Source organism: Mustela erminea, chromosome 11, assembly GCF_009829155.1.
Source record: "Mustela erminea isolate mMusErm1 chromosome 11, mMusErm1.Pri, whole genome shotgun sequence".
Taxonomy (NCBI): domain Eukaryota; kingdom Metazoa; phylum Chordata; class Mammalia; order Carnivora; family Mustelidae; genus Mustela; species Mustela erminea.
Window position 1 is genome coordinate 46,375,394 of NC_045624.1, and position 24,107 is coordinate 46,399,500.

The 24,107-nt window shown below is 41.5% G+C and overlaps 1 protein-coding gene and 1 long non-coding RNA gene across 5 annotated transcripts in view; one reads left to right on the plus strand and one right to left on the minus strand.

Annotated features, from left to right (window-relative positions):
* The window catches only part of LOC116569463, a 42,574-nt gene extending 32,739 nt beyond the window's left edge, over positions 1 to 9,835 (plus strand). The window contains exons 5-7 of one of the 3 annotated variants that reach the window (XR_004277036.1): positions 3,064 to 3,235; positions 3,842 to 7,957; positions 8,770 to 9,835. This is a non-coding gene — a long non-coding RNA (uncharacterized LOC116569463). Of the gene's footprint in view, positions 1 to 3,063; positions 3,236 to 3,841; positions 8,156 to 8,769 lie in introns of those variants that run through there. The other 2 variants (XR_004277038.1, XR_004277037.1) reach the window with 2 other exon arrangements.
* Positions 1,710 to 24,107, minus strand: part of CHN2 (chimerin 2) — a 290,529-nt gene continuing 268,131 nt past the window's right edge. Inside the window, exons 8-14 of one of the 2 annotated variants that reach the window (XM_032305769.1) lie at positions 19,087 to 19,171; positions 14,747 to 14,920; positions 10,637 to 10,714; positions 8,149 to 8,286; positions 6,420 to 6,525; positions 4,355 to 4,431; positions 3,404 to 3,486 (exon numbers count right to left, since the gene is read on the minus strand). In XM_032305769.1, coding sequence (XP_032161660.1) covers positions 4,383 to 4,431; positions 6,420 to 6,525; positions 8,149 to 8,286; positions 10,637 to 10,714; positions 14,747 to 14,920; positions 19,087 to 19,171 — 630 coding nt within the window. In that variant the 3' untranslated portion in view covers positions 3,404 to 3,486; positions 4,355 to 4,382. Of the gene's footprint in view, positions 3,487 to 4,354; positions 4,432 to 6,419; positions 6,526 to 8,148; positions 8,287 to 10,636; positions 10,715 to 14,746; positions 14,921 to 19,086; positions 19,172 to 24,107 lie in introns of both variants that reach the window. The other variant, XM_032305767.1, reaches the window with a different exon arrangement.

Consider the following 24,107-nt stretch of genomic DNA (forward strand, 5'->3'; position numbering starts at 1 on the left):
TTAGTTTCAATAAATGTACCACAGTTACATAAGATGTTAACATTAGTGGAGGATGGGTGAGGAGGACACACGAACTCTTTTTAGTATCTTTGCAACTTTTCTGTAAATGTAAAACCATTCCAAAATTTAGTTTATTAAAAAAAATTTATGGGCACTTGGGTGGCTCAGTTGGTTAAGTGTCTGACTCTTGATTTTGGCCTCAGATCATGATCTCAGGGTCATGGGACTGAGCCCCTTGTTGGACTCTGCACTCAGCAGGGAGTATGTTTGAGATTCTTCCTGTACCATTCCCGCCCCCCCCCACCCCGGCCAGGTGCTCTTTCTTTCTCTCTCTCTCAGATAAGTAAATAAATCTTAAAAATTAGCGGCACTCATTTCCCTGATGCTAGAGTCCCAAACCCTCAACACAAATAGTTCCTCTCTCTAGTCAGTCTAAATTGAGTTCTTCTAGTGAGATAAGTCTCTTCCTGGCTTCCAAGTATTCACAGTGTTTGGCCCCTTAATAAATGCCTGATAAATACTGGTTGAAAATCAATGAACATTACAGTTTTAAAATCAAAAGGTTAATTATAAATTTGGGATTGATAGGTCTTGGGAAATTCATAAGCTGAGTTTGGTTTTCAGTAGGAATCAGGACACTCCAGACAACCCGTGAACTGTTTGTGACATGCGGCTCTCCTATGCTCTTACCTTCCGCCCTCTGCCCTTCCAGCCTGCTGTCCTCGAAATTCAGCAGCAGCCCCCTCCCAGCTGTGGAGACCAGGTGCCCATTTATGTTAATAGGAGAAAGAAAAGTCTTTTCCTCCTGTCCTTAGGACTGTCTTCTCCCACCCACTCTGCTCCTGTGGGCCTCCCACAACCCACTTGGAGACCATTTAACAGTGCGTTTCTGGAAACAATGCTGCCTCCTTTCAGGTCTTGACTACTAGTGTTATTCCAATGGTAGGAATTTCAACCCAGGTAAGAGGAGCCATGTCAGGCTGCCAGATGGTAGGGGAGATAGACCTGGGTGAGCAGGTTTCAGACTAAAGCAAGGGAGAAGGGATCAGGTGTTGTAATCACATTCGAGAAAAGGAGTCAGGTGACCCTCGTTATGTATTCTAGAACCCTGTCATAATATCCCTTTTTATTACTTGAACTTGGATTTAACCTGGGACAAGCCCTTCTCTTCTCATGCTTCTGCCTTCCCTACCCCCGTTATATATTTTCCCCTGTTATCACTCTTAATAAGAAATAACTATTACTAATTACTTTAGATTAACACTTCATCTAAGATGTTACAACCAGAATATTTTCCCCAGTTTTTCAGATGAGCAAACTCTTTCCCATGGTCATCTGCGCTAATCACTGCGGGATCTGGGATTTGAACTCAAGTCTTTCTGGCTATAAAACTCTTGTTCTCCTCTGCTGCCAATGACCTAGAGGGATTTGCTCTAAACACTGCATCTCTTAATGAAAAAAACATAAATGCAGCAGGACTTAGTGAAGGGGGAGCATTAGAATCCTAATTCAAGCAGTCTCTCCAGAGGGAAGCTGGAGGAGGGTTGGGCAGCAAGGTGGGGACTCTGTGGGATGTCTGTTTCCTCGTGATGTTTTGGTGATGATAGAAACTCTACTGCCAAAACCCATGTGGGAACAATGTTTTAAATACTCTCCCCCTACAGCCCTCTGCCACTCCCCAACAGCAGTTTTCTTTGCACGCTCCAAGATATGATAGACAGAAGAATTTAATACATTTAATGCTTTTCCTTCCATTTACACTATCATAAATTACAAAGTATTATTCACTTCACAAAATAAAACCATTTTCAGATAATTTTTTGACAGTATCAAGAAGTACATAAGCTACAACCAACAAATCTGTACACTTGAGAGGGACAATAATAGCAGGGACCCAGCAGAACCATTCTGATCCCCCCGTGTGCCAACGGAGTCCATCCGCATAGCCCGTGGAACTGTCCAGGATGACTGCACTGCCCTCCTCCTTTTAGCTCATTCACCACACAGTGATTCTCTTCTGGTCACTCCAAAACAAGACTAGCCAGTAAGTACATGGATCATCTCAGACAATCAGAGGAAAAGACATTGTAGTTGGATTTCAAAAAAATTTTTTTTTTAAATTTACAGTTTTTGATGCTTTAAATATTTTACCTATATTACCAAATATAGAGATCTTGCTGTGAAAAAGCTCATGCTAAGCTAAATTTATAATGAAGATGAAACTATTGTGATCAAATCATATTAAATTATCCCTACAGAGCTACTTTTATCGAGGAACAAATATTTGTAAAAATCAAACTTATTCATTCTTACTTTTAAAAATAAGCTTGTTTATAAAAAAAAATGGGGAAAAAATCAGCACAACTTGCCATTAATTGGTTAGTCCCAAGGACTGGCCTGAAAAGGACATAGGGAAAGTGCTAACTTTTTACGTGGCCCAGATTCAACCAGTATTCTCACGTCATTTCATGTAAAGTGACCACATTCTGCATGTTCTAGGATATACACACATGACAGGGAGGAGACTCTGACCAATGCCAACACATACTTTGGGATTTCACGAAATTGTCATGGAAAGAAAATCTGTGGATGTTTCAGACCGTCCTACAACTGCTAAAAACATATACTGTACGACTACAAAGATGCCAGTGCTTAACAGCAAAACCTATCGAAAGCAGGGACACAGGTGGCTGGTGAACTTCCATTGCAAAGCACTGATAAGGACAGAGGTATGTCAAGATAATACTGCATTCACGGTAAACTTTTTCAGGGATCACAGCAAGAAGCAGGACAAGGTGCACAGGGTCATAATCAATGCACTGCATTGAGTTCTATTTGCTGAAATAAAGTAACATTCTTGCAGCTAAAATAAAAATACATTTTACAATATAAGTTTCATTTAACATTTAACATAGAATTGTCTTTTTGTAAGTGGAAAATGTATAACTGTATCAAGTACCTCTATGAATTAAATTCCCTTTTATTACTGATAAGACTGAAGCTTAAAGAGCTACCTTTTTTTTTTTTTTAAATAAGTTAAAGATTTATTAATCACTCTTCCAGCAAAACAGACATCTGTAGGAGGCACAGCAAAGACCCACGACAGGGCCTTTGTTCACTCTCACCCCTGCTGTTCTCACATGGAGGCGGCGAGTGTCTATGAGACACAGAAGCCGACTTGACAGTCCACTGTGGTCCAGGAAATTCCGTCACTTGCTTGAAAAACAAATCAAGGGTAAGAAGTGTTTTTATTCCTTTTTAGCCTTATCAGCAAGATGGGGCTGGGGCCATTCGTCTCATTTCCCTGATGGGGATTAAAACAAAACATCTTCATTTTCTATTAAAATCTGCACAATCAGCTTTTGGTACCGCATGTCATGGAGGGTGGTGAGGGTGCTGTCCTCGGGGGACCTCATCAGCGTGGGTCCAAACACGATCCCCAGATTTTCAGCATTCATGAGATTGTCCTTTTCATTCAGTGTCACCCTGCAAAACAGACAGAGCTGTTACAGATTCTGGATGAATTTATATACTGGTTAAATACATGTATGCTCCCCCAAATTTCTCTGGTTTGGGAAGTTATAAAAGACGATTGAGAATCAGAATTCTAGAAAAGTATTTTTAAAAAAGATAATTTTGGGGGGTTGTCTGGTTGGCTTAGTTGGTTAAACATCTGACTCAATTTTGGCTCTGCTCGAGACCGAGCCCCACTTCGGGCTCAGCACTCAGCATGGAGTCTGCTTGCCCCTCTCCCTCTGCCCTTCCCTCTGCTCATGCTCTCCCATGCTTTCTCTTTCTCAGATAAATAAATCTTTTTTAAAAAGATTTTAAGATTTTTAAGATTGTTGACATTGCCTTCAGCCAGTGGAAGTAAATGACTTAGTGACTCTGGTAAGAAAATCAGTCCTTCTTAATAAATGTGGACATGTGATTAGAGGGTACTGGTTGAAAGGGGCAGCCGATTCCTAGCTGGCCCACAGTTCATACACATTTCAGGCTAGGCTTGTATGGAAGTCTTTTCTTTCCTGTAGTTGCTTCCTGCTGGTCTGTATGCTCCCAAGCAGGGACACTGATGGCAGATCTCCGGTCTGCTGGCAGGGCTCATGTCAGCGGAGGAAGGTCACTGCAGGATGGGGCTGCCATGAGCGTAGGAATAGCCAGACCGCTATCACGGGACAGGGGAATGGCTGGAATGTGGCCAGACAGGAAAGCAGTTGGACATTATTTCTAGTTCCCACAGGATGAGGTCTGGAGCAGTAATTATTGTTGGAATTGAAAAGCATCATTTCAACATCCAGATGAGAACAGCAAAGCCTTCAAGAATAAAAGTCCAGTTCCAGAGCTGGCTTCGTACCTTCCTAGTGGGATAAAATTACAGTCTCCTAGATTCTTGTTTTCAGGAATTGAGGTTTTTGGATGTTTGTAGTAGAACTAAAAGACAATAGGATTAAAACCTGTTTAGGTTCTGCACAGAAGGCCATCCTTTTGTTTCTATTCTCTTGGAGCTAATTAAATTGGCCACTTAGTATTTTTTTTAGGAAGCCAATGAGCTTGCATTATTTTCATGTTGCAAAGCTAAGGAGACAGGAAAGAGGACTACTCTCCACTGTCAGCTTGCTCCCGTCTCCCCATTAAGTCAGGCACCATGCCTGGCCAAACAAGACAGTTAGCAAACCCTCCATCAGAAAAATACTAAATTATTGGCATTAAATATTCAACTGGGACATATCAGCATTTTTCCTAATAATTATACTTTGCCTTCCAAACTATAACAATTAGAACTAATTTCTCTCTAAAGAAATTATGGCTAGCTAAAAGCCAGGCTGGCATTCATAGTCTATTACTTATCCAAAAATTGCTCAAACTCTTAAATTCAATAGAGTAATCAAAATGAAAACCTTCTGAGCTCAATGTTATTATATCTCTGATCGCTGTGAATATGAGCAACAATATATGTTTTATAAGATTAAAACAAAACAAAACAAAACTGAGAGTTTATACAGTATTCTCAACTTGCTTCCTTTCACTTTTGAATGGGTCTGTAAATTAATCAGTGCAGACAATTTTTGGTTCATTTCATCTAAGAATGGGCTACTGCTGTGTGTCTTTCTGAAACACAGAGGAAGGCCCACAGAAAGGCCCTGATCCCTCCAACATCTCAAAGACCAACTCACTGACCTCATTATATATGTACAGTGAAGGAAAGAGATCCACAGCTGGGTCAATGAGTCTGGAACCAGAGGCTCCAGTGTCCTTCAAATCTCCAAACATCTCCACCCATCTCGTGTGCTGTCACACAGCCCGGAGTGGAGCTCTCTCTGGTTGGTACCCTCTGAGATGCCTCACCGTGATCCCTGCTTCCTGTAAGTCCTACTCCTGTGTGATCCCTTCCCCTAAGGGATGGGACGGACCTAGGGACTTATTTCTAACAGACAGAAGATAGTGAAAGCAACTGGATGTCGCTCCTGAGGTTAGGGTGCAGAAAGAGTGTAGCTTTTGTCTTAGGTGCTCTTGCCTGCTTGCTCTGAAGGATGCCAGCTGCCATTTTGTGAGCCGCCCAGGGGGGGAGATCCACATGGCAGGGAACTGCGGGTGGCCTCCAGCAAACAGTCGGCAAGAGAATGAGGCCTCCGGTCATGCAGCCTCCAAGGAACTGAATCCAGCCGACCACCTTGTGTGTGAGCTTGGAAGCTCATGCTCCCCTAGTTGAACCTTTAGAAGAGATGACAGCCTGGCCATCACCACCACCACAGCCTCAGTGGAGGCCTTGACCCAGAGGCAGCCAGATAAGCCACACCTGGGTTCCTGATCACAGAGACTGTGAGATAATCTGCATTTTTAAAGCCTCCAATCTGGGGGGGTGGCAATTTGTTACTTGGTGATAGGTCACAAATCCATCCAGAAAACCAAAGGATCAGGACAGGAATGTGCCTACCCAGACGCAAGGTAGGTTCAGGAGTCTGGAACTAGAACAAGCAGAAGGAGGAAGAACAGAACACGGAGAACAGGGCTTGTGTAGGAAGCATATGCTGACCTGGACGGAGTGTGGACCAATGGTGAAGGCTGAGCGTGGGCTCTTGACCAGACTGCCTGGATATCAAGCCTGGCTCCAGCTTACCTCTTCATAGCAGGTATTTTACCTCCTTTAAACATCAGCAATCTCCTCTGTAACCCAAGGCCCTTAAACATACCCACCTCACAGAGATAAGCCCCTAAAGTGGGGGTGCCCCTCCAGTCACGGAGTCAGGGTTCTAGCAGTTACAAATGGGGCTGGCCTAGCAAAGGCAGCAGAGTTCATTTTACAGAAGAGCCTGTCCCCTCAGCGGGTGAGGGAGGAAGGTTGGGAGCTCCTCCTAAGGCATTCACTGTCCAAGGCAGACAGGGTTTACAGAGGATGTGTCAAGGAGCTGTTGGCTTACTTCTTGAGATGGATCATCAGATATCGGAGGGTTTCATAGTGGGCCGGCGGCAGCAGCATCAGCACGTCATGGACGGCTTCCAACCTCTCATCCGCATTGGAGATTTCTGGGAAGAGCCCACAGAAGCAGTTAGTGCAGTGCTAGAACATCAAAGTTTTCAGAGAAGTAAAAAGAAGTTTGGTTTGTTCTGGTGACAGGTGGAAGGGAAGTCTAGTGAGTTCATGCAATTTCAGGTAACATTTCACTTAAATTAATCAAAGCATTTGTATCTTGTCTGATTCCAGTAAGGGTTGGAGGTTGGGAACTACACACGTGTTGAACACCCAGTGGGTGGGTGAAAGGAAGCTGGGCCTGGTCCTTGCCCCCCAGGAATCTATAGTCCTGGAGATGTTTGCAGGTGGCACAGATGGCTTTGCTTATCTTCTGAATGCTGGACTTGCTTGAAATCTCAATATCATGAGCTTTAATTTAAACTGGACCATACTTTGTAGGGTTCTCCTACAGCTGTCTGACAAGCCTTTTCCTGCAAGGCTCCCATGACTGAATGCACTTTATGACACAAGGGGGCTGGCTCACCGGTGCAGCTTGCATCGATGGCGCCATTCATCAAAGTGTTGGCATGGTTAACTGTGCTGTACAGTCTGGGTTAGGAAGCAAATACTAGGCCTGTTCACAAACAGAGGAAACATGCATGCTTCTGCTTTTTAGGGCTCTGATTGGTATTAGCAGTCATTCAAGGAACACTCCCCTGCCATTTCTGCTGGGGCAAAGGGTGCTGGGCTGCCAGAACCTTCTTCACCCAGGACCGCCAGGACCCAGGAGAGAAGGCTCTTACCAGGAAGAGGGGCCATGGCTCATCAGGAAAGTACATCTTGCACTAATCCCAGCCTGCCCACATTTGTCCCCATTGGGCATCTTATTATTATACTTACCTTTGAGGAATTTCTTATGAAAAAGATCTTTAAAGGGTGCTTGTTTGCTATGTCATGCATTCCAGCATCTACTCTGCCCTTCCTTCCTATGTTCCTGGGAAAAGTGCAGCACCGCTTCCCACTCCCTGCCCCCTATCTCCCACCCTAATATGGTCCTCTCTCCTGACACCAGTCAACCCAAGTACCAAACACTAATGAACAACCATCGGCTGAAGGAAGACCAATGATGATGATGTTTGGTTCCTGGCCCTGAGTGCTCAGCTCTCAGACGCTAGCTTTCCTACTCATAAGCCGCCTCATCAGGTAGATGAGTAGATGGAGAACATTATGGAGCAGTCCTGGTATAGCACGTGCCATGGTATTATCAGTTGTGAACATCAGTGAGCAAAGCTTGGGGTCTAACTTTAATTGATTAGCAATGAGAGTGTGCTTAATGGATGAAAGTAGCTGATCTATATAGTCCTCATTGGAGAAAATCTGCTTGTTTACACCAGACTCATTTTTGTTTTTGATATATAACAGAGTAGCCCCGGCTGGGCCGGTTCCAGCAGAGAAGAGACGAAATGGAGAGAGAACTGCCTGGCGCCAAGCTTCAGCCGCGTGGGGGTAGCTTGGGACTTGTTCAACTCAGCTGGTGAACTAGGCTTGGTTTTCTAGTAACTGTACCATTGTGCCCTCACTTGGCAAAGCGAGTGCTCATGGAATAATTTAAACAGTCTGAGTTTTAATTTTCTTGAAGTTAAAAGCATTCTACTTTGCACTTTGGTACAAATAAAAGGTTAGTTCTCAATACTTACTCGCTGCTTCGATAAATTTGGGATAGGTGTCATAGGTGATAACAGGAATGGGTAGGTCTCTGAAGTAAAGTTTAAGGGCTCCAGTGATGATGTTTATGTCTGGATAGATGTTGGCAGATATATCTGCCTTTTCACCATCTGAAAAACAATCAATGATCCAATTCCCAATTAAGATCTATTTTGTCAAGTTAAAGAAAAAAAAAAAATCTAATAGTGCCTGCAATGTGCCCATACTAGTCCCAGCTGACTACTCTTGCAATAACACCAACGTGCAGGAAGTAACAAAAACAGGTTTGGAGAGAGGGATTTTGGGGTTTGAGGGTAAGTGTAGCCAAAAAGGAAGTGAAATTGACTTATTGTAGTTATTTGGGCCCAGCCTCTGGTAATTTGCTAGGACAAAACTTAGCATACTGATTCATATTCTAGACACAAACATTCATAAGAGAATAATCATCTCATCTGAAATAATAATAAAAAAAAATCAAGCTTTAAATAGCCGCACCAGCATTCTTCGAATTTGAACATCACACACACATAATTGCTGAATGTCTTCAGTTTCTATTGTCTGTCACAGGCTCACTGACATTTCTCTTATCTTGGTTCTCTCTCTTCTGTCCCTAGGACTTTCATCTGGGAAACTCCAATCTTCTCTCATGTATGGATAATGATCTATTCTAATCATGTTTGCAATCATTCTGAAGACATTTTTTGACTTTTGTTTTACCATTAGTAAAAATCAGTCCAATTTAACTGTCGCAGACTATACATTTTTTGGATAAGAAAGTTTCAATCATATCGAGATGATTAGCAGTTTCTTTTACATGGAGAATTGAAGGAAAGCACAAATGTCTGAGCAGATTTGGTGCTGAGGATAAAAACCTGGCATCCAGAAAGCAGTGAGCATGGCAGATGGGTCACCCCATCCCATTATTTACATACTTAATAAATATCTATTGAGATTCTACCCTGTGGCAGGCACTGTTAAGCACTGGTAAGTCAAAGATGAAAAGACATTCTCCCTTGAAAGAGCCCTAGTCATTCTGGGAGTCAGGCAGGCAACTCCATAGTTCTAAGGAAATGGGAAGCTTGCTAGGCTGGAAACATGAAAACATGGTAGGGGGAGTGGACACAGGAAAGGACAATGGGCCTCTTAGGTCAGCTTGAGGATGAATGACAGAGGAAAGACTTCAGTGGACACTGACTAATAGGTAAGTGTTTTCCAGGTAGATATGAATGAATTTTAGAAGAATGTGAGCCAAGGTACTTGTTCATGAAAACAGGGAAGGTGTATTTGAGTATAGCTGAGGCACAAAGCAGCTGTGCCAAGGTCAGGGCCAAGGAACAGACCATGAGCCTGAAAAGACAGGGTGACCAGATCATCCCAGACCTTGTCTAGTGTTCTCCAGAGTGAAGGTTCTATCTAGTAGGCTAGGGGTTCCAACACTTGACGGGATTTACTACCATTATTTGGACCATTCAATAGAAATACTAGAAAGAAACACTAACTTGGAAAGGTATGTAAATCCCCATGTTCACTGCAGCATTAGTCACAAAAGCCAAGACATGGAAACAACGTAACTGTTCACCGATAGATGAACATAGAGGAGATGCAGTATATAAATACATATAATGGAATATTATTCAGCCATAAAAAGGAGTGAAATCTTGCCATTTGTGGCAACATGGAGGGACCTTGATGGAATTATGCTAAATGAAATAAGTCCGGGGCAGCAAAAGACAAATCCCATATGATCTCTCTTATACATGGAATCTAAAACAAAACAATAAAACCAAGCTCACAGATAGAAAGAACAGGTTGGTGGTTGCAGGAGAAAAGCAGGGAGGGGTGGGAAACATGGATGAACTGTTTTTTGTTTAAATGAATTGAATAAAAATTAATAAAGACATACAGATTCTTGGGCTCACTTAACTTTCTGAATGAGTCCCCAGGGTGGGTCCTGGCAATCTGTACTTTTAATGAGCTCTCAAGTTCTTTGACCTAAGAGATAGTATGGCCTATGGAGCGTTTGTCACAGTTGTAAATAACAAAAGGTGTCACCTTCTAAACTTCCACTGGTGTCCCCTGTTTCAGTGCTGGACATACCCCCATCCTATCTTTGGAGTTTTGGGGGAAGGAAAGGAGGCACTGAGATCCTCAGGTAGGGGTACAGAAGGACACTCTGGGACCACGTGGACCAACCATAAATGTTGGGCAACCAAATCAAGAATCATGATGGTACCAAAGGCTGGCTTCCCATTCACCATTCAAGAAGTATTTTAAACTCACTTCCCCTTGTGGTCACTTATCCATAACTTTTAAGGGAACACCTTCCCCAGAAAGGCAGAGGGCTATGTGATTTGTAAACCATCATTCCTTGGCTTCCTGAGGAACAGCTCTGAAACCCATTCCCACTATGAATAATGTCTGGTTCCAAGAGAAAGCACACTAAGGACAGGTCCTCTGACCTTCGAAAGAGCACAAGCCCACCTCTGTCAAAGGCCATTTTGACATCTTCGATGTGTTCAGTGAACCCGGAGACTCTGTAAAGGCCTTCTGACTTCAATCCTGTTGAAAAAAGAGACAGACTTTAGCTTTCTGAAACATTTACAAGGGACTCTAATTTCATATTTACATTGTGAGCTATCAGGAAACGAACAAATAGAGTCAGTACTCTTGTATATTACACACGCTCACGTCAGAAGCCGGGCTTGTCCATCTCTGTTTCCAGGCACGTCTGTCTTCATTTGCTTGTGCTGCAATGGAGACCTCAGGGATCTGGTCTTCTTCCTGCCCAGCTTTGCACAGTGAGCCCGTTTAAGATTCTCATTGACCATGGTCTCCTGCTTCCTTGTTCGTCAGACAGCTGGATGAGATTTTACTGCTTCAGGCAGCAGCCTGGCTCTTTCTCAGCATCCTCTTAGCCCACGTGTCACACTGTGTGCAGCACGGTGCTAGGAACACACACGCACATGGATGCTTGCATATTATCCTGATTTTATTGAAATGACCTAAATTTTATAGCTTTTTCTGTTTAGTCATAAATAGGATAATATGTTCAATGTTTAAATATGACTGATTTAATTATACCTTGAAATATCATAAAGAGGGGAAAATAAAAATTTAGTGATGATTCTGGGAATTTGATCCCTGTATATCTGGGCTAAGAAGACATTGTGGTTTCTGCTCAAATAGATCTTATTGATTTGTTAAGATGTCCTAAGGCCGGTCCAGGTCCGAAACGCATCAGAAGGGATAAAGGGTCAGACTGTAGACATTCCAAGTCTGAAACAAGCTGCTATCAAACTCCAGTTATGGTAAGAACGTGTGCACAGAGAGTTTGTACAACTGGCCTGCATAAATCCTGCCGCTCTTCCTCCTGGGACAGAGACCTTCACAGATCTCGGCTTTGTCTCCCACTGAGCCGCACTCAGTCTCAGAACTCATCTCAGTACAGTTGCCCAGGCTGCCAACATTGATCCACTGGCCCAGCTCACCAGAGGAGACCGGGTGTCATCGTCTTCTAGTTGGCGGTCCACGTGAACATGCCTCACTATGGGCGTGACCTGCACACAACACAGGCAAGGCACGCAGGAGCACAGTGTGGTGAACACTAATCCTGCCTGTCTGTTTGTGGAAGGGTCCATGAGAAAGATTTTCTGGAACAGTGATCTTTGAAGGGAGTCATGAAGGATGGGCTAGAGTTTGCCAGAGCAGCAGAGGCTTCCAGCTCTCCTTGAAAAATCAGCTGTCCCCTTCCTCAGCTGCAGTGGAACCTCCGATTTGCTGAGCAACATCCATGGCTGTGGCCAGTCCATTCTGGCGAACGTAAAGAGAGCAGAATTGATGTGCGTGGCGCTGGGGTTGTAGACTTGAAGAGGAAAAGCACGCCCTTCTGCCCTTGGTTGGAATGCAGAGGGGATGGCGATGACCCTTTGGGAGCATGCAGATGAAGGCAGCTCTCGAGGATGGCGGAGCAACAAGCTGCAGGCCTGGGTTCCTGCCCTTGGGGAGCTGCTCACCTTGCCCTAGACTGCTCCCAGGGCCCGGACCGGTACTGGAGAGAGACAGATTTCTATCTTGTTGGAGACACTATTGTTTGGGGGTCTCTGTGCCAGCAATGAAGCTGGCAGATGGACACATTCAGAGGTGGAGTTAGGATAGGTGGTAATTCCAAGAAAAGGCAGAAGGAATAACATAGGCCGAGAGTCCTGTATGTTGGGCCCCGTGCAAGGCTGTTTATATGGATCAGCTCTTCTTAACCCTCGCAGCCACCTTATGACTGATTCCATTCACTTTATGGGTGAGGAAACATATTCAAATGGAGCAGGTAACTTGGCCGAGGTCACGCCACAGCGAGTGTGAGACCAGGCTGGGAGTCTCACTCCAAGTCCGTGATCTGTTCATTCTGCCACATCATGCAGAAACAAATGGCCATGAAAGAGCCTTTGCAGAACAGTAAGGGATTTGCCAGGGATGAAGATGAGGTAAGACTTTGGCAGAAGCGGCAATGAAGCTGGGGACGGGAGTCATGTGAATTTCTTCCAGCCCATTCTCTGATTCTGCTCCCATGTGCAGGATGCTGAGGCCTGCGGCTCCAGTCCCTTTGCTCTGAGTCACCCGGAACACATTCCTGCTCTGGGCTCTTCTAGCTCTTGTGCTTGGTGAGCTTCGTGCTGTGCTTCCCCTGGACACGGTGGGTAACTTCGCCGGAGTTTTCAGTCGCATCTGATGAGGATCAGCATGGGACGGTCCCAGCTTCTCCAGGGAGGCTGAGGTCCTGAGTGGAGGCTCTAGAGGGACTGATGATCTGACCCCAAATTGCAGAGCCCTCTAAGCAGTAGGACCCAGGGATAGTTTTCCCAGCTCCTCACCCAGAGTCAGGGCACCGCTTCTCAACTCTTACCCAGCTCAGCCCCTGCAGCAATACCTTCCCCAGATCCCAAAGCAGCCACTAAACTCCGACAGGCCCAGGAATCAAAAGGCAGCTGGCACTTACAGTTTGAGATGAAATTAGCAAGTCTTAAGGAAACAGAAGAGCTCTAGTTTTCATCCTGCACGGAAGAGGGAATGGTTTCCTATCTCTAAAAGGCTTGGAGTCATGAGCTTATAATGCCCTCTTTTGTTTTGTTTTGGAAAGAATGGAATAGTTAGCCAGTGTATAAATATCTGTGGAATAATTTACACTAGTTTGGACACAATAATGGACACTGACTACAGCAGAGCACCTACACAGCAAAAATGGTTAAAGCCTCTGGGCTTTACATGGTCCAGTTATCGAAGTTCTATCCAGCCATCCAACTTCTTCCCAACCAGACTCAATCCAACACATCACTGAACATTTTGATACTGAAGGGCAGCCAGACAAAGCACACAGCAAAGAAAGAGGACTCAAGAATACTAGGAAGAGCCTTCTTATTGAAATGTTTCTATTTTTCTGCGGCTACTACTACTTTTTAAAAAAAAAAAAAATATTTATTTATTGGGGCTCCTAGATGGCTCAGTTGGTTGCACTGCCAACTCTTATTTTGCCTGTCTGTCATGGTCTCGGGCTCCTGGGATGGAGCTCTGCATCAGGCACAGAATTCCATGCTTGGCATGGAATCGGCTTCAGGATTCTCTCTCTCCCTCTGCCCCTCCCTGCTTGCTTGCTCTCTCCCTGTCTCAAGTGAATAAATAAATCTTTTTAAAAAAGATTTATTACCTGGCGATTCACAGACCTGTACCCCTGGGGATAAAAATATATGTTTATAAAAAATAAAAAATTAAAAAAAAAGATTTATTTAGTTATTTACTTGTGTGAGAGAGAGAAAGCATGTGGTGGGGAGGAGGAGAGGGAGAGAGAGAATCTCAAGTAGACCTCATACTGAGTGAAGCCCGGTGCAGGGCTTGATCCCACATTCCCAAGATCACGACTTGAGCTGAAATCAAGAATCTGATGCTTACTCTTAAAATTAAGTGACTGAGCCACTCAGGCGCCCCTCTTCTGTGCCTTCTTGATTTTTCATTGCACAGATCTTTCTAATCTCTTAACTCTCTTTGAAAGAAACAGAACCAATCCTAGCAGTGAATTTCTCTATGGTAGAAAATGTATGTGTTGATCAACAGTTTCTTTATCTTATATAATAGGATCACTTTTTAAGACTCAATTCAAACCTCATCTCTGCCATAAATGTTTCCTGAATTGTCCTTGAAGCACATTGAAATGTCTTCCTCTGTGACTCCATCGTGTTTTGAATATACACACCCATAACATTTATTTATTTTACTTATCACCTCTGATTCTGCATTTCTGGAAGGTAAGAACTGTGACTTTTGTATCCTCAATGTGTAGCAGGTAATAAATTCTTAACAAACTTGTGTTGGCTGCATATATGCAAGGTTTAGGTACACAACAGAACCTGATGTAGTTGGCTGGATTGTGTGTGTGTGTGTGTGTGTGTGTGTGTGTGTGTGTGTGTGTTTGTGCTGGGTCAGAATGTTTCCCCAACATCAATAGTGGAGAGAGAGTCAATTTTACAATTGTAAGAAAGTTTCCTTGACAATAGTAAAAACAAACAATAAAAACAAAGTCACTAAAATAAGGAGTCTTTTCCAAACCTCTTGCTTCAATCTCCCGTATGCATATGTCTACCACCATGGGTCTCTGAGTGTTGTGAGCCTTTACAAGTGTTGTGAGGTCACAGCAGTACACCTTCTTGATCCTCTTGAGATCTGGCTGACAGTCATTGGGAACGTGCTTGGAACACTGTTTGTGTACGTTCAGTCCACAGTCTGTAAACAAAGAAGCCACGTTAGCCTCACTGGCCCTTTTGTCAAAGCCTGACCCAAATTATATGTTACCAAAAATAAAAGTGGAAACACCCAAGGGTTTGCTGTATCTTTCTGGAACATCTATCCCATTTAGAGGTAATACTCTTAACAAGTATGAGTATGAATCCATCTTTACTCACAAAGCTTAAATAATTCCATTTTTTCTCATTTAGCCTTTTTTGTTGCTGGACCATAAGAATAGAACATTTCACTGAGATAGTTTTGGTGATTAGCTAGGTTGTTTGTAGGGGTTTCCACCCTCTCTTTTGGGACTTGGAAACTTTGGGTCCACATGTGGATGTCTGGGTTTAGAATCCCAGAGCTAGTCTTGGCTAATAAAGGGTACTTAGGACTTTTGCTAGGTTGTTTTTCTAAGGCCATGGATTCTCCTTTAGTGGAAGACATGATTACTCTCTCTGTAGGAATCTTTAATCTTTGATCTGAGGGACCCGTGACCATTGGTATCTTCTTCCCTTTTCCTGAAGAGCTGCCCATGGTTTCCAGTACCTTCCCCTTGTTGGGAAGTTTGGGTGGACAATTTCTCTTTCTACTTGCATTACTTTGACACCCGTGAGTGGAAATAATGTCTTACTAGATACTGGAGTACCTGAGAGTTTATAATTTAGAACAATGCCAGGTAATGTGATGATTACAGTAATTATTTATAAAGCTCATATCAAGATCCAAAGCTAAAAAGGTACTTTTAAGTTCAATGAACACATTAAAAGCCTTGTTAGTGGTCGGTATTCACTGACATTGAATTTCTCTAACAATAACAAGACAGTCTAGATTCTGGAAAATAAAAATATAATGCTGAAGTTGTTCAAAGAATGTGCTAATAAAAACAAGTTTATATGTTTATATATTATATATATGTGATTTTATATATATATATATATGGTACACATATAATATCATAATTACCTATTTAGAAAAAAGCACTTAAACACACCAATGATTTGAGAAAATCTAAACTTTTATAAAATCATAAAAAATGATTTTTAAAAATCATTACATCATTTTTTAAAAATTAATTTTTTAAAAATTTCTTTTCAGTGTACCAGAATTCATCGTCTATGTACCACACACAGTGCTCCACGCAATCCGTGCCCTCCATAATACCCACCACCAGGCTCACTCAACCTCCCACCCCCCTGCCCCTTCAAAACCCTCAGATTGTTTTTCCAGAGTCCACAGTCTCTCATGGTTCATCTCCCCCACCAATTTCCCTCAACTCCCTTCTCCTCTCCATCTCCCCATGTCCTCCGTGTTATTCCTTATGCTCCACAAATAAGTGAAACCATATGATAATTGAATCATTACATCATTTTCATGTAATTTAGACTGAGTTCTGTCTACCCTCCTTCCAAAGAAAAAAAACCAGTTCCAAATCATCTTAGCTTTATCAACATGAGAAATTCAACAAAGCTCAAGTAAACTTCAATAGTATTTTGATAGATCAATTTGTAGTTGTGAATTTGGGCCAACTGAACCAAATAGAACGGATTTGTTTTCTTCCTTGGATCCTCCTTTGTAAGATAAGGATGATAACAGGATCTACTCCTGGGATTATCATAAGGATCAGCTAAATTCGTGTCTCTAAACTCTGAAGTGTGGTGAAAGCTACATGCGAGTAAAATAAAAGAAACAGCAAATATGTGAGAAAATACAAGGGCACCCGGCCAGCTATTCTGTTATTTCATTAGTAAGCTTTACTATGTTCTTATAAACTTCCTTTAAAACAATTTTTTAAAGTTGTGATCAAATATACATAACACAAAATTTACCATTTTTACTGTTTCTAAGTGTACACAGTGGCATTAAGTATCGGAGGCATTAAGTACCTTCATGTTGTGTGCAACTGTGACCACCATTCATCTCCAGAACCTTACCCTCCCCAAACTGAAAATCTACCTATTAAACAATAACTCCCAAGACCCTCACAACCACATTCTACTTTCTATTTCTATGCATTTGACTACTGTAGATACCTCATGTAAGTGGAATCATTAGCATATGTCCTTTTGTGACTGGCTTATTTCACTTAGCATGATGTCCGTAAGGTTCATTAACATTACAGGATATGACAGGATTTCCTTCCTCTTTAAGGCTGGGTGATATCCCATTGTATTGATATACTACATTTTGTTTACCCGTCGATGGACACTCTGATGGCTTCTACCTTTTGGCTATTGTGAATAATGCTGTTATAAACACAGGTGTACAAATATCTGTTTGAGTGCTTGCTTTCAGTTCTTTGGGTATAGCTCCAGAAGTGGAAATTAGGTGATAATTGCATTTTAAGTTTCCTTATAAACTTCAATTAAGATTAAGATCTGAAGCAACAGTGGATTTCTGTAGAGTTAAATACTGGTATTTCATTAAAGTTAGGATGTTTTGTAATATATAAAAATATTCAGTATTTGCAAACTACTACAATTCCATATGCTAAAAATAAGGTCTAGTTCAAATCAAAAATAGTTAAAATATATAAAATACCGAGAGTTGAGAGGGAGTGATGGTTATTCTTAACCTTTAATGACCAAGTTTCAATTTTCCTGCTGCTCAGAGGAAATAGGAGGCCAAACATTGGCCACTGGAGAATATTAACATTATGACCTCAGAATATATTTTATTAAAAAAAAAACAACAACAGAAAAAAACAAGAGCCTTTTTACCCGGGGAAGTTGCTATTCACAGCTAATCCAAACTCCAGACTTTTGTTCTCATATAATATTGACTTTAGACTGATTTACTACTCAAATGGGATAATACTAGCAATTAAGATATTTCTGGTAGGTATAAATCTGGACAGCCCGAATTAATGACCACTGGATGATTCAGATAGTCTACCGCTTAACACAGTGGTTGAGCCTTGAGGTGCATTGTAACTCCCAGGTGAGTAAGTCTTTTATGTTAATTAGGGTATCTGGAACATTCCTGGAGAGGCTGCCTCTGAGCCTGTTTGCTGCTTGTCTCCTGGATCTGTAATGTAATGGGGGCACGTGGCCTTAAATCACATAGACAAGCACTACTTGACCCATCCTGGTACCACCTCTGGTGATTGCTGTATCCACGCTGTAGAAGCTAAGGTAGCCCCTTCTGAGCAGAGAAAGAATTTAAGGTCCCACAGTCCTGTGAACTCAAATGGGCAGTATGGCCAAGGAACTTATCTTAATGTAGTATCATTAGCTTATTTTAAATGCTTCCTAAAAATTATTTAAAAAAAAAATCATATTCTAGTAGCAAGGAAGAAATCAGTCATGGTGTTGGTGGAAACCCAATCGGTATACTATGGGCGGCTATTCTTGCTCCCGGCAGGACTGCCTGCCAGAAAAAGTGTGGCGAGGTGAATTCCGCCCAGTTAAACATGAGTTTGGCAATTCTTTGCTCTTTTGTTAGCTGTATTTTAATAAGATGGGCTATGTGCTGTTAGCACTGGGTGTGGGCATCTAGTTCTAGGTGGAAAAATACCTAAGGTTTCAAAGTGCTTTGAAAATATGCGATATCCAATCAAGGTCTTTAGTTGCATACCTAATCTGATAGCAGAAAAATTCTGAGCATGGGTTCTGGAGCTGAATCAATTTTCTACCACGTACTATGTGGCCAAGAGCGATTAATGACAGCCTCTAAGCCTCAGTTTCTTCATCTGTTCCATGGGAAGAGTAATTGCATCTCTTTAAGGTTTGTTGGTGAGACTAAATGGCATGATGGATAGAAAGCATTTAGCTCAATGCCTGGTGTGTGGGAAAGGTTCACCAGTATTTCTGTTTTCATGCCTTGCCTTTTGTAATAAAGTGGGGATAAAAAAGAAATGTGGTTTTTCTATCTTTGCCATTCCATTGAAATTGATTTCTTTTTTTTTTTTTTAAGGACCACTGCCTCTTTTGGGTGGTGGGTAGGTGTGTAAGGAAATATACTTGGATTTTTTTTTTCTCTTCTTGCATAAACATGATATTCCCTTTCATTCCAGCAGACACCTAGAACAGTCTCTCCATTAAGCAGAGAGAGGACTTGAACCTTTGAGCTAATCTGGATCTGTTTCCCAACTCTGGAGAAATGATCTCCAGCTCAACATTATGTCACTTTATATAAATGGAAAAGGATGAAGAAAAGTCTGTGTCTACCTGAGCACCGAACCCCTTGGGCGATGAGCCCCCACATGAAGTTGGCACAGTATTCACACCAGTGCGGGCCTCGGAATGTGTGGACCTGTGATCCAAAAAGAAGAAAAATGTCAGAAAATTCAGTTATATGAAGGCAGGTGGCCTTGGACATGAAGCACAATGATATCAAGAAATGAAGACTTTAGTGGGAGTGAGCATCCCTCACTGGGCCTTTTTCTTCCAGGGGATGGAGTTACAAACAGACCAGAGAAAACGGAGATATGCTTTGATGTCTGAAAATCCTCTACCAATTCACTGTGCCCCAGGCCAGAGTCACAAAGGAATGTGGAACAGCAGTAAGATTATAGGGCCATGCCGTCAGCTAAGGAATGAGACTCTCACCACCCAAAACAAGGCACAGTGCAGACGAACCCAAGATAGCCTGGGCCAGTCACCATAACCTGCATTTAGTTCTGCAAGTTCTGGAAGGCAGGACTCAATTATTGCATCCTTTTGACCAAAGTTGCTCCATGTGTAGAATATCCAGACAGGTATAAATAAGACATGATAATGGGAAAATTAGAAGGTTCCAAAGCTTTGAGCCACTTCCAAAAAAACCCAAACAAAAAACAAACAAAAAACAAATAAACCTAAAACCAAAAAAATTGGCATTAAAAAAAAAATGAGGGAGTTGGCTGAAATGAAAGCTACTGATAGGGTGTACAGAATTGCCTTCCCCAGAGACAGGGTCCAGATTCAGCACTACGGGTGTGGCCTATGAGTGCGTAACTTGAAAGTCCTCTCTGATTGGCCCAGTTGTGAATCTCATTGGTTGGTGCCCCAGCCAGTTAAATATTCTGAATATCATGAAGTAAGGATGGTTTTATCGTTCATTATTCAGGTATAGGTCCTCTTGTGATTGGACCATGTATTAAGTCATGATTTAAAACAAAAACAAAACAAAACAAAGTACATGTTCTCTAGCACCACTGAGCTTCAAGACACAGAACTAGGGGATTCCTTGAAAGCAAATGTGGCCAGTGTAAGCCAAAAACCACCACAGGCAGTCTACTCGGAGACATACAAACCCATGTGAAAATGTTTTGAATTTTTACAAAATTAAAATATTATGAGACATTACTAAGAACTTTCAAAGTTTAAAGCCTCCATTAACTAGTAAAAGAAATACAGAAAATATTATCTTTTTTAAAAGACTGGGAGGCCAGTCTGCTTTTATTTTTTAATTTTAATTTTTAAAATTTAAATTCAATTAATTAACATACAGTGTATTTTTAGTTTCAGAGGTAATGTTCAATGACTCAGTATGCTAAATTTGGTTAACACAAAAAAATATGAGAATGGCAACTATGGGTACAATTTGGGAAGATGCTCATCAGAGCTCTACTTAAAAAAGCATTACTTCGAGGTCTTTCTTTATGTACACATGCCACTAATTGTATATATGTAAAGGGGCAAACCAAACAGATCTGGTTTCCTCCTCCTGGAACTTACAGATTTGCAAAGGCAAACAGAGTGAGCAAGTTAAAAAATTAAACTTGAAATTAAATTTAAATTAAAATTAAACCACGACCGTGGTTTCTGTGCAACAAAACTAAGTTTTGGTATTTTAGTTTTTCACATGCAAAGTGTCCAGTATACTATTTCTGCTTTGAAAAACAATGGGGGAAAAAACAACCTCTCAGAATTGTTTTTACTAAGGGTAATTACGCTGTAAGGAAATGTCACTAAGATATGACAAAGCCTCCTCATCGGAATGCAGAGAATCTATCCCAGGGAGCACATGTACTCACACAGAGCCAAGATGCCATGGTTCATTTAGAGGCCCCCTCAGATTAAACATGGTCTCTAAAGAATCCCTCAGGAAGGGGTTCTATTGGCAGATGAAGATTTTCTAAATTTAGTAATCAAAGGTTTCTTAGTATTATTTTACTAGAAAGGCTCTAAAGGGACGGTGCTGGTTAATTATGGCAACAAAGTTGATGGTTAATATACTATTGAAATTGCAAGATCAATAAAATAAAATCATACGAGGGCTATAAAAGAAAAAAAAGTTTGTTACTAGAGAGACTTAAGAGTCTCTCGATGTTATCCATAGTGGTCAGAAAAGCTTCTCTTGGAAAGTGACCTCTTGAAGGAGAGGAAGGGCCAGTCTGGTAGGGGCAAAGTTGGAGAGCATTCCAGGCAGAAGGAGTCTACAGAGGTCCTGCAGGAGCCAAAGAATTTGGTGTGACTGAGGAATGAGGCCAGTGAAGGCCAGAACACCAGAATGAGGGGAGGGACCTGGCTGAGGTTGAAGGTAGGAAAGGGCCTTGAAGGTTTTATTAATGAGCATAGATTTTCTTTTAAGAAGCTCTTAAGGATTTTAAGTAGGAAGACGGTTAAAAAAGAAAAAAAAAGATATTCTGACCTCTGGCCACCATGTTGAAAACAGATGGGAGAGTATTCATAGTGAAAGAGATTCAGAATCTAGTTGGTAGTTTCTGGTTGAGAAAGGATAGAGGCCAAGATCAGGGTGCTGGAGTTGGAAATGGGAAATAGAAGGATTTGAGGCATATTTTAAAGACAGAATTCATAAGACTTTATAATAGAATAAATATGGATCTTTGAGGGAGACAGGAATGAAGAATGACTTCTAGATTCTAGCTTTAAAACCAAGTGGATGGTGATGACATTTGCTGAGATAAGGAAGATACTTTTGGGAGAAGAAATTCAAGAATTGAGCTCTGGCCAGTTTAAACTTAAATGTGTTGATCTCAAGCAGGAATTCACACATAATTCAATAGCTCAGAGGAGGAGAGAGTGCTGGATGTATATATTTGGCTACCCCTGACAAATAAATGGTCTTTAAAATGTGTAAATGGATAAAAACTATTAGGCACAGAGGGTAGGAAATGAAGAAAATAGAGCTCAACCCAAGTCCTCTGTGCTCCAACAATTAGAAGAAAGAGAGTCAAGTGCTTCAGAAGCGAAAAGGTGAAGAGTATTTTAGGGGAGAAGTAGTCAACCATGTTCAATTCTGGGAAGAGGTCCCATTAAATGAGGACTGAACACTGATTCAGACACATGAAGTTATTAGTACCCCTGGCAAGAGTAGTCTCTTTGGATCGGTGAGGACGAAAGTCATACTTAAGTGACATGAAGAATAATTGGGAGGTAGGGAAGTGTAGAAATGTGGACGCAAATTTGTTAAGAAGTTTGGTTATGATGTCCAGCAGAGCAACAAAATAGCTCCAGGGAGATACAGAGATATGGGAGAATTTTATTTTATTTTTTAAATAAAAGATGGGAGACATTAGGGCATGTTCACTTGTGGATGGAATTGATGTAATATGTACAAGAGACTGGAAATGAAGACGCGAAAGAATGAGGAGTGATGATCTTGAAAAGCTGATATGCTGGGCTTTGGGTCATATATGGAATATTCAAAAAGAGGAACAGTTGAGATCTTTCTAGAATTAGTAAAATCACATTTTCAGATTCAGAAAAGCTAAGTGAGTCTCAATTCTGGTAAACTGAAAAATTATCTAAACTATATAGATTATATAGAAACGGCAGAATACCAAAAGACAAGCAAAATCCTTAAAAACAAACAAACAAAAACCCCAAACCAAAAAGAACCACAATAGGTTATTTTTACAAAAGCATGGCAATTATGATGAAAATAGTTCTCTTCAAAAGGAAGCTTGTAGATTATGGAAAAATTACATCAAAGTGCTCAGAGAAGATTACTGCCAACCTAACTTCTATACCCAGCTAATTATCATTCAAGAGTGAGGATGAAGCAAAGATATTTTCCAGACAAATGGCAAGAGTGTTTACTCACAGATCCTTGCTCAGAGAAATACAATGGGATATATATGTCTGTAGGAAGCATTCTGAACCTAGTGGGAAAGAACAGGATTCAAGAAGCCATGGTGGGCTAGAAATTAGCAACAGAGGTTGATCTAATCAATCTCTGTCTGCATAAAACACTAACAGATGACTAATTTCAGGGGGCTTAAAAACAAACTGAAAAAAATGGCATGGAAGATTGGAGGGGCTTAAAAATGTTAAAGCAGGGCGCTTGGGTGGCTCAGTTGGTTGAGCAAGTGCCTTCGGCTCAGGTCACGGTCCTGGAGTCCCCGCATCGAGTCCCGCATCGGGCTCCCAGCTCCATGGGGAGTCTGCTTCTCCCTCTGACCTTCTCGCCTCTCATGTTCTCTCTCACTGTCTCTCTCTCAAATAAATAAATAAAATCTTTAAAAAAAAATGTTAAAGCATTCTATGGTTCTCATCATTTGGGGTATGTAAGTAGAGTTGCTAATTAAGGAAGATTTTGAGTTAATGACATATGTATTAGAATTTTGTGTATATGCATAAAGGGTGGGATGGAACCTATAAAATGTGTAAAGGAAAAAGAAATAAAGATTTGATCAAGCCAATAAAAAGCAAGAAATAAGGAACAAAGCCATAAAAAAAGCACAGTAAATACGGGTCGGTGGGGGGGGGGATCCTTATTCAATTCTAATCACAACACATATCAATGGTCCTAACATCAAATAAAAGACAGAAATTTTCAGATATTCAAAAACCCTTGCAAGAAATACACTCAAAACATAATGTAATAGAAATGTTGAAAGTGAAGGGCTAGAAACAACATACATAGCAAATGCTAGCCAACAGAAACCCCAAATAAATATCTTGATATAAAAAATATATTTTCTAGGGGCACCTGGGTGGCTCAGTGGGTTAAAGTCTCTGCCTTCGGCTCAGGTCATGATCCCAGGGTCCTGGGATCTACTCTGCATCGGGCTCTCTGCTCAGCGGGGAGCCTGCTTCCCCATCTCTCTCTGCCTGCCTCTCTGCCTACTTGTGACCTCTGTCTGTCAAATAAATAAATAAATAAATAAATAAATTTTCTTTATTAGTGAAAAAGATGGTCATTACATAATAATTAAATATTTAATTTTACCCTAAAGATATAATAATCCTGAGGTACTGGCATGGCTTAGTCGTTAAGCATCTGCTCTCTGCTCAGGTCA